General features: G+C 32.2%; 1 protein-coding gene across 2 annotated transcripts in view; it reads left to right on the forward strand.

Moving 5' to 3' along the window:
- The first annotated feature begins 358 nt into the window (after window positions 1-358).
- The window catches only part of LOC118071034 (neuroligin-1-like), a 267425-nt gene continuing 254109 nt past the window's right edge, over window positions 359-13674 (forward strand). For both annotated transcript variants that reach the window (XM_035089972.1, XM_035089974.1), the window contains exons 1-2: window positions 359-954; window positions 1129-1537. In XM_035089972.1, the coding sequence (XP_034945863.1) occupies window positions 1337-1537 (201 nt within the window). In that variant the 5' untranslated portion in view covers window positions 359-954; window positions 1129-1336. The remainder of the gene's footprint in view (window positions 955-1128; window positions 1538-13674) is intronic.

Below are 13674 nucleotides of genomic sequence, written 5' to 3' on the forward strand. Positions count from 1 at the left end.
TTCATAAATTGTTATTATTTGTATTATGACATGATCAACGTAAGAACCAAAAACTTAGTGTGACTGTTATTTATTAATTAGCTTGAATATTTTCAAAATTTCATGCTTCTATAAAATCTTAACATTTTTGATCCTTAGATTTAAACAATTGGCCTTTAATGATTTTAGGACTTCTTGTAATTTTATCATTGTCGTTATTTATGCTTGGCGCACAATTTTGTACAGCCTAGAATGAGAGGGCTGTTTTTGATGAGATTACATATTCAATATGCATTATTCTCATTTGAAATCAATGTGCATGCGTACAAAACCTAACGTATGTAGCCTTCTCCTTAAGGATACATTACTGATAATAACATGAAAATCGAAAGTTGCGTGATATACTTATGTTGTTTATAGGCAGTTATCTAAAAACAATCGTAACGTGACTTCTCTGATTAACCTAAAAGAAGTTATATTATCTACGGGTTAAGTATAGTTCAATAGAAAGACCGTATTCCAGTTTTTGTGTCTACGCTACTGCCAGAGTAGATATTGAGCGAGTTGATGTTGTGTCGAATAATTTCTTAAACTGCGTGTTAGTTTTTGAAACTAAGAAACATATTTGGTAAATACGATATATACGCATACAGATATGCTCTCAAAAATAACTTATCTTCTGGAAAAGTAGTTACAATTCTATTATCATCCGAATCTATTCGATATTATAAAATACTACAGTAATCTACGCTGGAATGATATTTCGTGGAAGAGAGAGTTAAGAATGTAATCAAAAGCTGTAGTAGTATAATGATATATTTTTATAAATAAACTATGATTAGTGAAAAAAGATTCTGACCCGCAATATTGTTGCGGAATAAATTTACGATGTCTATCGTCACTTTATCATTCAAATTTTTTTATGTAACTCAATGATTGCATGTGTTGTCTTCGATTTCACTTCTAAAGTTTAAGGTAACTGATGCATGGATTGAAATTGTCTTTATGAAATTAGTAAAAACTTGACAAAAAATTAATTTTACAATTTAAAAATTTCCAATAATATAATAATGATAACATTATAAAATGTATAATTATTCTAGAGATAAAGGAGTGGATATTTATATACATCAATTTCATCTTTTATAGGTGCATCAATTAAGAAAAAATTTTTTTATTCATCAACAAGATTTTCTTTAGTTTCTACACATTTAAGGAATAAAATCATAATTTGGTACATCAATCTCATGTAACAATATGTAAATCTCATGGATGGAACCTGTGAGGTGACGGTAGTATTTTTCAATTTGCATACACGTAATGTTGGTGGTGACAGCGGCCAAAATTCTATGTTGTCATGTTCGAAGAGCAACAACCAACGGTCAGAAAACAGCCGTTGGATCAAATGTTGAAAGTACTTGAATTTAAATATTTCTCTGTGAAAACAAGTTGGCTGTTATTGATACTGGCATTTATAAAACTCGAAACATTAGCTGGACCACGTTATGCATCACGTATTGTTGAAACTAGAAGTGGCCAAGTACGAGGTATATTGCAAGTAAGTAGGATGAGATTTACCTTGAACTCATTAAGGCTGGGCTTTATTTTGGTTTTTCCCTAAATAATTCCAAGGTGTCAAGGAATAACTAATGTATCAGCCAATATACAAGTATATTCACTGATTTTTGTATTCAAGAAACAATTATTTTATGGAGAATGCCGCTATTAAGATCGCGTGACTGTTCCCTACTCGAACAATCTTTGTAGGAAAAAAGGTTCAATAAGAAAACTGCATCATTTCCTATTGAATCCTATTGGAGGTTTTTTTCCTATACAAATCTCCTAAATCGTATTGAGTCGTCTCATTGAGGTGCGCTAAATCCTATTCAGTTTCTTGATAGGATTGAAAAAATTAATAGGAATATTATTGACTTAGAATTTCAAATAGAATACTACAGAACCCTATTCGATTTATTAAAGGAATTAGTCCAGTCAAATGAGGGAAATAAGATAATTTCCATTTTCGAAGGCCAAACTTTTGAGTTATAGGTCACTAGATCGGAAATTTCGTGAGAAACACGATAGAATAGGTTAAAAATCTTTGGCACTCATAGAGGGGAGTAAGTCGCGACGCCCCCCCCCCTCAATCACGAATTTCTCGATTTCCAATGTAGATACAGAAAAAAGTTTCAAATAAAAGTTGTTCAGAATGAAATTTTAATGAAAAAAAGTACTGATCTTTTTGTTTCATATCTAGCATAGATAAAAAGTTATTCGCGGCTAAAGCTTCATTATTGACAGGAGCTTCAGTCGAGGTTGAGAAAATTAATAAAAAAAATCAATTATTTACAACAAAAACAATTGTTCAAATAACAATTTAAAAAATATCAGTGCTCTGCAGTGGTTTGGGTGCGACCCGAAAGGTCCACACGACCAACTTCCCAGTGGAAAAAGTGAAAAAATACTCCGAGTAGAACCCGTTTCCATTCTTTATAACAAATGGAATTGTTATAAAGGAAATGAGTGTGTTTCTATTCATTTGATATGGTTAGTTACTTCATTTCAGTAAAAGAAAAAATTATGCGTTAGAAGAATTCAAATATACCTCATCGATCCTTTTATTCATTATTTACGACAAATTTCATTGTTATACACGAAAAAAGTATGTTTTCATTTATGTCATACGATTGGTAATATTTTTTTAGTAAAAGAAAAAATTATGTGTTAAAAGTACATATATAGCATGGATCCCTATTTTTATTGTTTATAACAATTTAAAATTTTTTATTTAAATATTACCATGATCAATAATCATTTGTTAGTAACAATGTTCAATTGTTATGGACAAAATTCCATATTATTAACAATTACTATCTATTATAGCGTGTTTATTGCTGTTTTCTCAATCCTGACACGAGTTTAAAATTCTTTCATTGCTGTTTTTTTTTTTAATTTTTTTTTTTCATGAAATACTGCCATCATATTTTCATGCTAGTATTCTAATCATTCAATATTCACACTTTTTAAAGATTTTGAAATTTTGTCTAAAAAATGGTATAATTTATAAATTGCAAAATTCAGGTCGTTTTCCATTTTTGCTAGTTTTTCGGTTCGGCAAAAAAATGGCTGGACCGATTTTGCTGAAAATTTAATCGGTTCTAAGTTACATAATTACTCGTCGAATGCAGTTGGTCCCACATCGATATCATTTTTTCTTCTCGAGATAATCGAGGCGAAAAATAATTCCGAACGCACATACGCACCCACGCACATACGTACATACACACACACAGACGTCCACTGAAAAACGATCGTATTCGACTCTGGGGACCTTAAAACGTGGAAATATGTCAAAATTCGGGATTCGCAAAATCGGACCCATTACTATAACTTTCCACTGGAAAGTTAAAAATGTTATAATTTTTCTAGATGCATTATTTGCAAGAGCATCGTTTATTATTAAAAAATTAATTTCCCAATAACCATAATTGTTATTGGAACTATTTTTTTTATAAACAATTGAAAATTCCTATACTACTAGTGAATTTTTGATAGATACAACATTTTGGTGATAATTGTTTATGAAAAGACTACAAATTAAATTTAAAAAAAATTGTGATTGATTAAAAATTACGTATTTGTTCATAAAATTTATCTATAACAAATGCTAAAATAAATGTTAAAAAAATCGTTTCATACTCTTCACATGAAGATATGAAACTTTGCTTTACATGTTTTTTTGATTAAAAAATAATTAAATCGTCAAAATAAAAGTGAAAGAATCCAAAAGTAATATTTAGATTTTTTCAATGTTAAAAAAAAATTTTTTTTGAAAAACTGAGATAGCCATTTTTTAGAGCGGGAAAAATTATATCTGCTTCTAAATTTGCTATAAAATTTGCCCTTAAACTGAAAAAATATAAGGGTGCAAAGTTCACGAAAAAAAGAAGAAAAACGCTTTAAATACTATAAAAAATCAAAAAATTTTTTTCTATAATTTCAATTGGAAAATGTTTAGAAAACGATCCTGAACATTCTAGAACTGTTCCAATTTTTTTGTAATATTGGAAATATTTTTTTTTAAAATGGTAATTAAAAAGGCGCTTAACGGCATATTCTGTCGGATCGCCCAAAATGCTCGATTTTCAGCGCGCTTCCGCAGCGCTGTACATTTTTACCTGTCTACGATTGACAACTGCTCTCGCGGATTTTTTTGTAAAGAATTCGATTTTCTACAAAAAAGATGTTAATTTTTTTTAATATCTCTTACTGTTCTCGCTGCGTAAGCGGTGAAAGGTGAATAAACGCAATTTGCCAAACTTTGACACTCAATAAACAATTGTAATTATTGTTTCCGAATAGTAAAAATTTGCACAAATACCCTCCTTATCATCCCCGACAATAATATGTAACCAACAAATTTTTATTATCATTTTATAATTAATTCACGATAAATTCACACGGCTACTAGACTATTAATGAATCGAATAGGGTTCTGTATTATTCTATAGGAAATTATAAGTCAATAATATTCCTACATGGAAAAAATTTTCTAGAAATTTTTACTAGTTAATTCAGAGTAAATTTTACTAGCCAAAAAAGTTAGAAGTTAGCAATTTTTTTTTAATTAAAAATAGCTAAAAAACTTAGAAAAAAGGACTAGTTTAGCTGGTAAAAGTTACCAAAAAGTAGTAAAAAGTCCTATGCAGACTGGTAAAAATTTCTAGAAAAAAATTTATAACAGTCAACAAATAATATTTAATGTAGGACTCCGTAGTGCAATAAACAAAGTATTGTACTCATCTTCCAATAATCGCGATTAACCATCATATAACTGGAGTAGACCGATTTTCAGATAAAAACATGGTCAAGAAAAATGAAAAAAGATTAAGTTATAAAATTACGCAAACAGGCGTGTTCCAGCGTAGTAGAGTGAAAACATCTGAAAGTATAAAATAATCCTTTGATGTAGGTATAATTATATTTAATCGATATATTTAATAGAAAGTAAATTCCTGAATTTATAAATTTTTTTCTAGAAATTTTTACCACCCAAACTAGTACTTTTTCTTAAGTTTTTTAGCTATTTGCACTAAAAAAAATTGCTAATTTTTAATTTTTTCGGCTAGTAAAATTTACTCTAAATTGACTAGTAAAAATTCCTAGAAAGTTTATTTATGTATTTAATAAAATTTGATATTTATTAATAGAACTAAGTTTTATATATTTATATATGAATGATTTAAAAGAATAAGACACTGTTAGAAGAGATTTGAAGAAATCAACTCGGATCGGACCGTTGGTTCTGAGGGACAGCAACTTACACATTTCAAAAAATACTTTTAATTAAACATAGTTGCATTCGTTTCTATAGCTGTGCCCGAGTCAAAAAATTAATTCTTATTTTAGTCTTTTTAAGGTCTCATTTTATTCTGATTAACAGTATTTAATCGGTACTTACAGATTCTGATCGTATACTGAATACGCAACAAATCAGAACTGAATAAGACCTTGAATAAAAATGATTTAATACTGACTATATTCTCGACCAGCTGATCTGTAATCCGTATTTCGTTCTGATTTTTTTATTTTATAAATGCAGGTTTAAATGACAATGATAGACGAAAAAGATCAATTGCAAATTTTTTAAACTATTAGAGCTTAATGTTATTTTGTATACATTAAATTATAAACGCCTCAAATTTTTTTAATTAAAATTATCAGAATAAGTAGAAACTCTAATAGTTTAACAAATTTACAAATAATCATTTTCATCTGTCATTGTAATCTTTTAATAAACAAAATAATTGCTCTATGAGTTATTTTAAGGAAATTTTTGCAATTTATTTAAATGAAATGTAAAATACAAACATATATATATATATATATATATATATATATATATATATATATATATATATAAAATATATATATATATATAGTGGTACTTAAGGAGTAACATGTAATACCATAAATATGTTGATGACGTATTTAATATTATATATTAGTATATTAAGGAGGAGTTTCAATCGTAGCTACAGTAACTATACTATTACTAGAATTTTGATTCGGCTGTTGTGGAGAACAATAGTTATATTTTCCTGATCGATGTATTTCAGTTGTTGTCAGCGTATCACTATGAATCTAGTTAGATTTATTTTTTGGTCTTTTTGGAGAAGCATTATTATCATCAATAGTATGCACTTCTGAAATTTTTCTTTTTTTTTGTCACCAAAATATTCATCAATTACTATAACTGTTATAAAAAAATACTATTACTGAGAACATACAAAGTAATACATTTTTATACATACGTTTTATTTATATCAGTTTCTTTTTTGAATGGTTTTCGATTAGCAGTACCTTTGTTGATATCTTTAACAAAATCCTTGTGAGCTATTTTTTCATGTAATTTAGAATTTATGATGAGTTCTGCAAAAAAATTTGATCCCATATTAATTTAAAGTAATTCAAGGAAGAAACTTGTTAAATCAGATTGTTTGTTACTTACGATATATAGCGCAAGATAAATTTTGATTAATTCCTGTAGCTCCTGTAAGATCTTTAGCATTCAAATATTGCAAATATTTACCGTATACTTGAACTAAAATTTCTGTTACTAATTCTTTCCAGCCATTGTGATTTTCAAAATTCATACGAATGACATTAAATCTTCCCTTAGGTACAAATACTTTCGCGTTTTTAAAAACTTCAACTTTACCTTCTCCAGAAATCGATAGTTCTTTCGTAATCTGTAAAATTGAATAAGTTTTCAGTATTCATACATTGTATAGATGTATACATTTTCACAAGTTATATCTTACTTTTTCTAGATGAATGCGTAAATCAGATTTGACTTGACGATCATACGAATATTTCATTGACGCTAACAAACGTTCATGCCATTCAATCATTTCTAAAGTGACTGCAGTTATAGATATTGTTAATACCCAATCATTTCAACTTATGACATTTAAAACATAATTAATGAATAAGATTTACCATCGGGTACAATGAATAGAGAATGAGATTTCATGTATTGGTCCCCTTCATCAGATTCGACTCTTCTAAACTCAGAATCTCTTTAATCGTCTGGTGGTTCATCTTTTTCTTGATGAAATGATACCTTAAATTTTTTAGAATTAGTTTTTCTAGCTTCGCCAATTAATATTGCCGAATCTACTTCGTCTAAATCATATGGAAGAATGTTTTCTATTTCATCTAGAGCTTTTTTTCTCTTTCTTTAATCTGGTCTTTGCGATTTTTAGTACGAACTGGTTCGTGTGTTGATATTTTTTCCACATTCCGATTTTCCTTATTTTGAATTGTTGAACATCGATCTGGTGCAAATTTTCTGACGATATTTTTATTTCGATATCTTATTCCTTCTTCGTCGTAACTAGAACTCATATCACTGTGATAATTTCCATTATATCTGCAGTTTTCTTCGTTGATATTTTTATTTTTCGTTTTCAAAATCGTTTTCTTAGACACTCCTGAACTTCTACAAAAGATAGAATTTTCCATGGCTATTTCTCGTTCAGCATCTAGGGAACTTGGTTTTTTTCCTTTATTATCAATAGAATTTTGCACACGAAATGCCGATCGCTTGGACATTACATCGCTAGTGAAAGCTTTTTGAGACTGATCGATAAATTGTCCTTCATTATTTACAAGTTTCTTGCTCAGTTCATCAAAGTCATCTAAATCGAGTAGAAATTATCAACATTCATTCAAAAAACTTGCAAATTTATAATCAGCATATAATTTATAATAATTTAATAGCACGATTAGAATATCGACCCATTTTCGAAAAAGACAATCACAAAAAATAACGAATTTATATTCACATTATTACACAGCATCTTCTAACAAGTCTGTTTCTGTCGTTCAAACGATACAGTAAAGTATTCATTCATTGGTTAACTGGTACGTGATATCATATCTGCAGCCAATACTTCCTTCTCTACTTCTATATTGAACGCCATCTAGGTAGCTTAGTTAATTTGGAACTGTATGAGGTTTGAATCATCACGATTAGCTATGCATTCACGCCAGAGAACATATACAGTAAAGTATATACAGACGTCAAAAATATTATGATAAAATCTATAGTAATTGAATGTGTATGTTTGATGAGTTTGATGCTATTTTCATAATTATTTTCCATAAATTGGCTATTTGTTTTATCAGTATTGTATAAAAATGCGTAAAAAATTTAACAACTATCACGGAGTGTTCAATGGAAATTTATACGTAATTTATAAGAACTTCAACACTCTAATGAGTAAGTAAATGTTTCAATTATTAATATTTCAATTTTTGTTTTTATTATCATAACTATTGTAGTTTTTAGAAACCTAATATATGTACATTATTATGTTAATAACTTTTTGTTGCAACAATAATTCTTTTAGTGATGGAGACCCAGCAAGATCAGAAAATAACCTGAATGTGTTGGACGACAATGTATTGTATGTATGGTATTACCTGTAGAAAGAGAGCATATTGGAGAGCATGATGATCGAAACGATGTTGTATCTGAGCTGAGCTTTGTCATACATAACGGTGATATAGATATGAGTGATAATGAAAATAATGATAAAAATATTGATACTAACGAAGAAGACATCATATATTAGAATACTATTGATAAAAACAGAAGATTTGAAGATTATAATAATGATGCAGGAGATGTAGTATTGAGCGATGATGATGATGACTTATTGAACGATGATGATGGCAATGTGGACAATAATTATTTTTATTATCAACCAGTTTATGAAGGAGCTCCATTAACTGTAGAAAAAAGTATGATTTTAGTATTGAGTTTAGTTGTGAAACATAACCCTACCCGCTGCCGAGCCCTGACAACAGCCTTCCATTGCGAGAGGTCGAAAAATACTTTTTCTATGCTTAAAATGCGGGGCCCGGGGGGTGGGGGGGAGGGTGCGCATTTTTGGTCGGGTAAGGCTCACTGAGCAGTTACGGATTCGAAGTACCCTGCCTATCGGGTTTACTCGAGCATCGATTTAGGAGCGCAAGGCATTCCTTTGACTGGGCAAGCTCGTATCGCGACGCGCGGTAGGGACGGACCGATCGCGATCGCGTGCACGTGGCCAGGTTCGGAGACCGACTGTTAGCGAGAGCGCCAGAAGGCAGCGCGTGCGAGGCCAACCGGACACCCTGTCAAACGTTTCGGACTTTTGCGGGTGCTGAAGTGTCCAAGTTCCAGGGTCGTCTTCTTGATCCATTCTAGTTGTTGGTGTGGATTCCAGTTGTCTCTTGCAGCCTTTCTGGCCTCACGCGTAAGTAATGGCCCTGCCGCAAACTCCGAGTGGGGCCGGTTTTACTTGCGGATATTTTCTTAATTACGCTTGATTCCATATTTGCTATTACCTTAAGGGTGGCAGTCCCTGTGATATGTGTTGTATCGAGATACGTATTGGTTCTGAAAAACATAAAGTAACTAGGATAGTTAGTTTATGTGCATTCCTGTGTGGAAATGACACATTTATGATAAAATAGTAACAAAGTAGATATAGTGAAAGTAGAAAAACAGGAAATTTGGACAAGTACCATGGCGTACTTTTATAGGTACGTATTGCTGTTTAGAAAAAGTGAAAAAAAAAATATTCCCTTGCCTACATCACAGGAGCCACAGTAGAGAGGCCGGTCAGGGTCTCGAGGAACACCTTTGTAAACTAGGAAACTAAAGGGTGAATCCTCGTTCACGACCAATCAAATATGTAAGATGGAATAACCTTCGCAGTATCGTCTTACAATATTTTCGGGAGAACGATGGACGCCCAGGAAGCGGTCTGCGTGCGATTTTCTAACCACCCTCGTGGACTAGATTCTTACACCCCGCACTGGCCGACGACTGTGGCTTGGGTTGTTAAGAACTCAATATCAACATGCTTTTTTAAGAGACCTACGACATGACAACAAGGCAGTTCAGAACTTTTCGGGGGTAGGGGCACGCTAGATCGTCTGTGCCCCGAGAGAACCTTACTACCCTGCTTCAGCTTTCAATCTCCGCATGTTTTGATATTTGTTCTTGTCTCACTCGATTAGTCCAGCATTATGGCAGGGACCAGCTGACCTCCTGAGGTGACAGCGTGCGATCGTAAACATGGTTCGGATCCATTTGTTTACTGATTTATTTGTTTGTTCATGTGTAATATTTAGGAAGTATGCCAAAGTTTACATTCATTATGTTTACTCATTTATTTAATTAATTTTTTATTTATTTATCTGCTCCTTTATTTCTACCGTTTCTGCCATGATACTTGGTAGCTTTTATAGATATATTTTGCATTTGCATCGCCATTCTTTCATATTACATTCTCTCTTAACACATATTTTCTCCTACACACACACACACCCGTAAAGGACTCCACATCAAGGCATAGCCTTGATTGTGGACATATAAGGAGGTAGTGGTGATGGTGGCTCTTAGCCTCTGTCCCGTTATAATAAGGGCAGAGTTACCAAGTATAAGACTAAGTACGCTCAGTTTGTCTCGTTCTCCGATTTTTATACGGCACTCGTGGGTGAAAATCCCCTCCCCTAGATAGCTCATGACTATTTCGGGTGCTCCGTAATTCCTTATTTTACTGTCTCTGAACGTCCTTACTTTGTTTTAATGTATTATATTATAATAACTCAACTTCTGCTTCAACCATGTTATCAATTCTGTTTCCTTTTTCTTCTTTTCTTGCGATAATTCACCTGCTAATGTTTCTACTTTAGCTGCTTAGTTTGATGGTCCTGGTTCAGGTTCTTCTGTAGCCACCTGACTTTTCTTTAGAGCTCCTTTACTAGCCTGTTCCCCTGTATCCTGCCTCTTCTTTTGCGTTATCTTTCTTTTTAATTCTGCTCCCTGCAATCTCTCTAACAGCTTCTTTGCGGTTCCTTGAGCTGCTCTATGCACATCAGTAGACCTTTCTTCACTTATAGTACTAATTCTCCAACTGCACAGAACACAGCTACTAACGCAGTTACTGAACCGCGACGACATAATATTGAGGTATAATATTCTTAGTCTTCTGTCGGCACCATTCTGTTAGTCTAGTACCATTGCAATTTTCTTTCAAGTACACACATCCTTTTACACTGGGTGGCAGTTCATAGATAGATCTCTTATCTGTTCCAGCATGTTCTCCACTACTACTTTGCCTTGTATTATGTCCATCCCTTCCTTAATTATCGGTAACTTTCAAATTAAAACATCCGCGGCTCTCCTCATAGCATGATGAATATTATAATCTTCTCCCACGGAAATTTCACCATTTAGCTTTGCTATTACTATTCTGCTTCTTGTATGCAGGTTGAAATCCTCACTGTACTGTATCTTAGACTTAAAGAGTTTGTTAGCCTCCTTGCTTAATAAGATGATGGGACAATTATCATCCTTACACATAAAACCTCCCTGGCCATTATCTGTGGCTTCAAAAGCTATATCCAACTTAGTCATGATGCCCAACTCCTTTCTCTGCTCTTGTTTAATACCTTGTGTACCTAGAGTTCACTAAGACAACAAAAAAAAATATTCCAATACAATCAAGTACTAAACTCGAATCATCAAACAGCAAATATAAAGCGTGAACCACACCACTAATGATTATAAATATTAATTTATAAGCACAACCTCTTTCTATATATATACATATTGTTACTGAATTTATATGAATTCAAATCGTTCAATAAACAAATTGATATTACCCTGATATTTTTAATCAACTGCCATCGACTTGTAATTTATTATTAAAAAGTAGAATTACATGAGCGTTCTTAAAATGCTAGTCTGTTGACGTTTAAACAATTATATTGACGTTTAAACAATTAATTTCTCTAACAAATAATAGTCAGACTGACTTGTAACTGGATTTATATGAATTCTAATTAATAAATAAACGAATTCATGAGTAGTAATTTATTTAATTATTGTTGCTGAATAATTAATATTTAATAGTTTAAGTTTAAGCGCAAAGTTAGAAGTACTTTACTTTCAACATTGTTAGATCTAACAGCAGCAGATTGAGCTATCTTGATGAATACTTCTCTTCCTTATTGTTATCAATATATGATTTTCCTTCCGTACTGATAAAATATTATTAATGTATTTAATTATGATTATTAAATAATTGATACCAAATATTTTATGACTAAGCGCTGAGTTCGAAGTTTGAATTTTTGAATGCAAAGTCTGACCTCAGCTGCTTTATTTATTTAAATGTACAATAAATATGGATCTAATTATTGTTTAATGTTTATTTTATTATGTTTTTGAATTTAATTATTTACATGTAATCATTTATTTTACTTTAACTGTAATAGTGACCAAAAAGATATGTAATAATTACTATGCCCTTATACTGCATTTTCGCTATTCATTCCTACGCTACTGGAGTTTGAAAATATAAAATTACTTTCTTCAGTGTCGCCCTCTTCCGATTTTTTTTTTTTTTACATTTTTTCTATGTTGGTATTCTAGTTCTCTGTTTTCTACTCTGTTTTACCTTCTTTCATTTGGCCACGCCTTCTTCTCAGGCGCGCGCAAATGGTGGCTACCGGTTCGCTAATTATTTTTCTTTAATTATTTAAAAACTATGGAAAATAATTAATTTTCCTTTTGGGAATCGATTCCCTACAATGTATATATATCACCCTGTATATATTGTGACGTTATTTTTGGGATAACGTCCCATTGACACCTTAAAGAATAATTTAATGAATATTGGAAGCTAATCGTAGCCCATTTGGGTTGCTCTAGCTATTGTTCACGTCATATTTCATTATTTTGAGTCCTCAGGGGCTATTTAACCGATGGTTACAGTGATGGTTCACGTTTGGTTTATGAACTATTTTAATCTAATGAATTGTAGTTATTTTTGTTATTACTTATTTTGAAATATTAATGTAAAGAGAGGTAGCAAGGTTGGAAGATTATGTATTTAATTTTGGTAGTAGAAAAAGACTCAATAGGATAAGGAGGAGCTAGTAGAGGAGAAGTAAGAAATATTTGAGGAGCTGTGAAACCATTATGAGAAGTGGGTCGCTAACGTGGAGATGAGGGCCAAATGAAACGTGCCACCCGTTAGAGGATCCATGCTAGAAGACGTTCTAGCCCTGTGAGTGATCATCACTTGATCAGGCCAGTCATATGGCACTCCAATGGAAGAGATGGAGGTGTGGAATGGGCATTTTGGGAGATTTTGTGGAGAAATTAGTTTGAAGAATTAGGTATAAGTTTGCAGGCCTTGTGGGGGAAGCCTGATCAACCTCACCTCCAAGGAAGCACCTAGGTTAAGTCGCCCTTCCACAATGAAATCTAGGAGAGATCGCGTGATTGACGAGAGCAGTTCGATTCTGGTAATCGAAGAAAGCAGTTAGAAATTAGAGTTCGAAGATTGAAGATGGCGAGGGTTATTGGAGGTTGAAGACGAGAACAGGCCCAGGAGGAAGAAACAATCAAGTAGAGTTATGGCAGACTACAGGGAGGTCCCTGATGCATAGAGGAGGTTCCAGAATATCCAGGAACGTGTCGAGACCAGTTTACGACACCTAAGGATCCTCTGCAGCTTCTGTAAGTCGTATTGAGTCTGATATTTGGTAATTTTTGGTAGTTTTGTTACAGTTTAGAAGTAGAATAATGAAATGTAGGGAATCTTCCACCCTTGGCTTGCTTTC

Source organism: Chelonus insularis, unplaced genomic scaffold, assembly GCF_013357705.1.
Source record: "Chelonus insularis isolate UGA/USDA-ARS -01 unplaced genomic scaffold, ASM1335770v1 contig_71_pilon, whole genome shotgun sequence".
NCBI classification, from domain to species: Eukaryota; Metazoa; Arthropoda; class Insecta; order Hymenoptera; family Braconidae; genus Chelonus; species Chelonus insularis.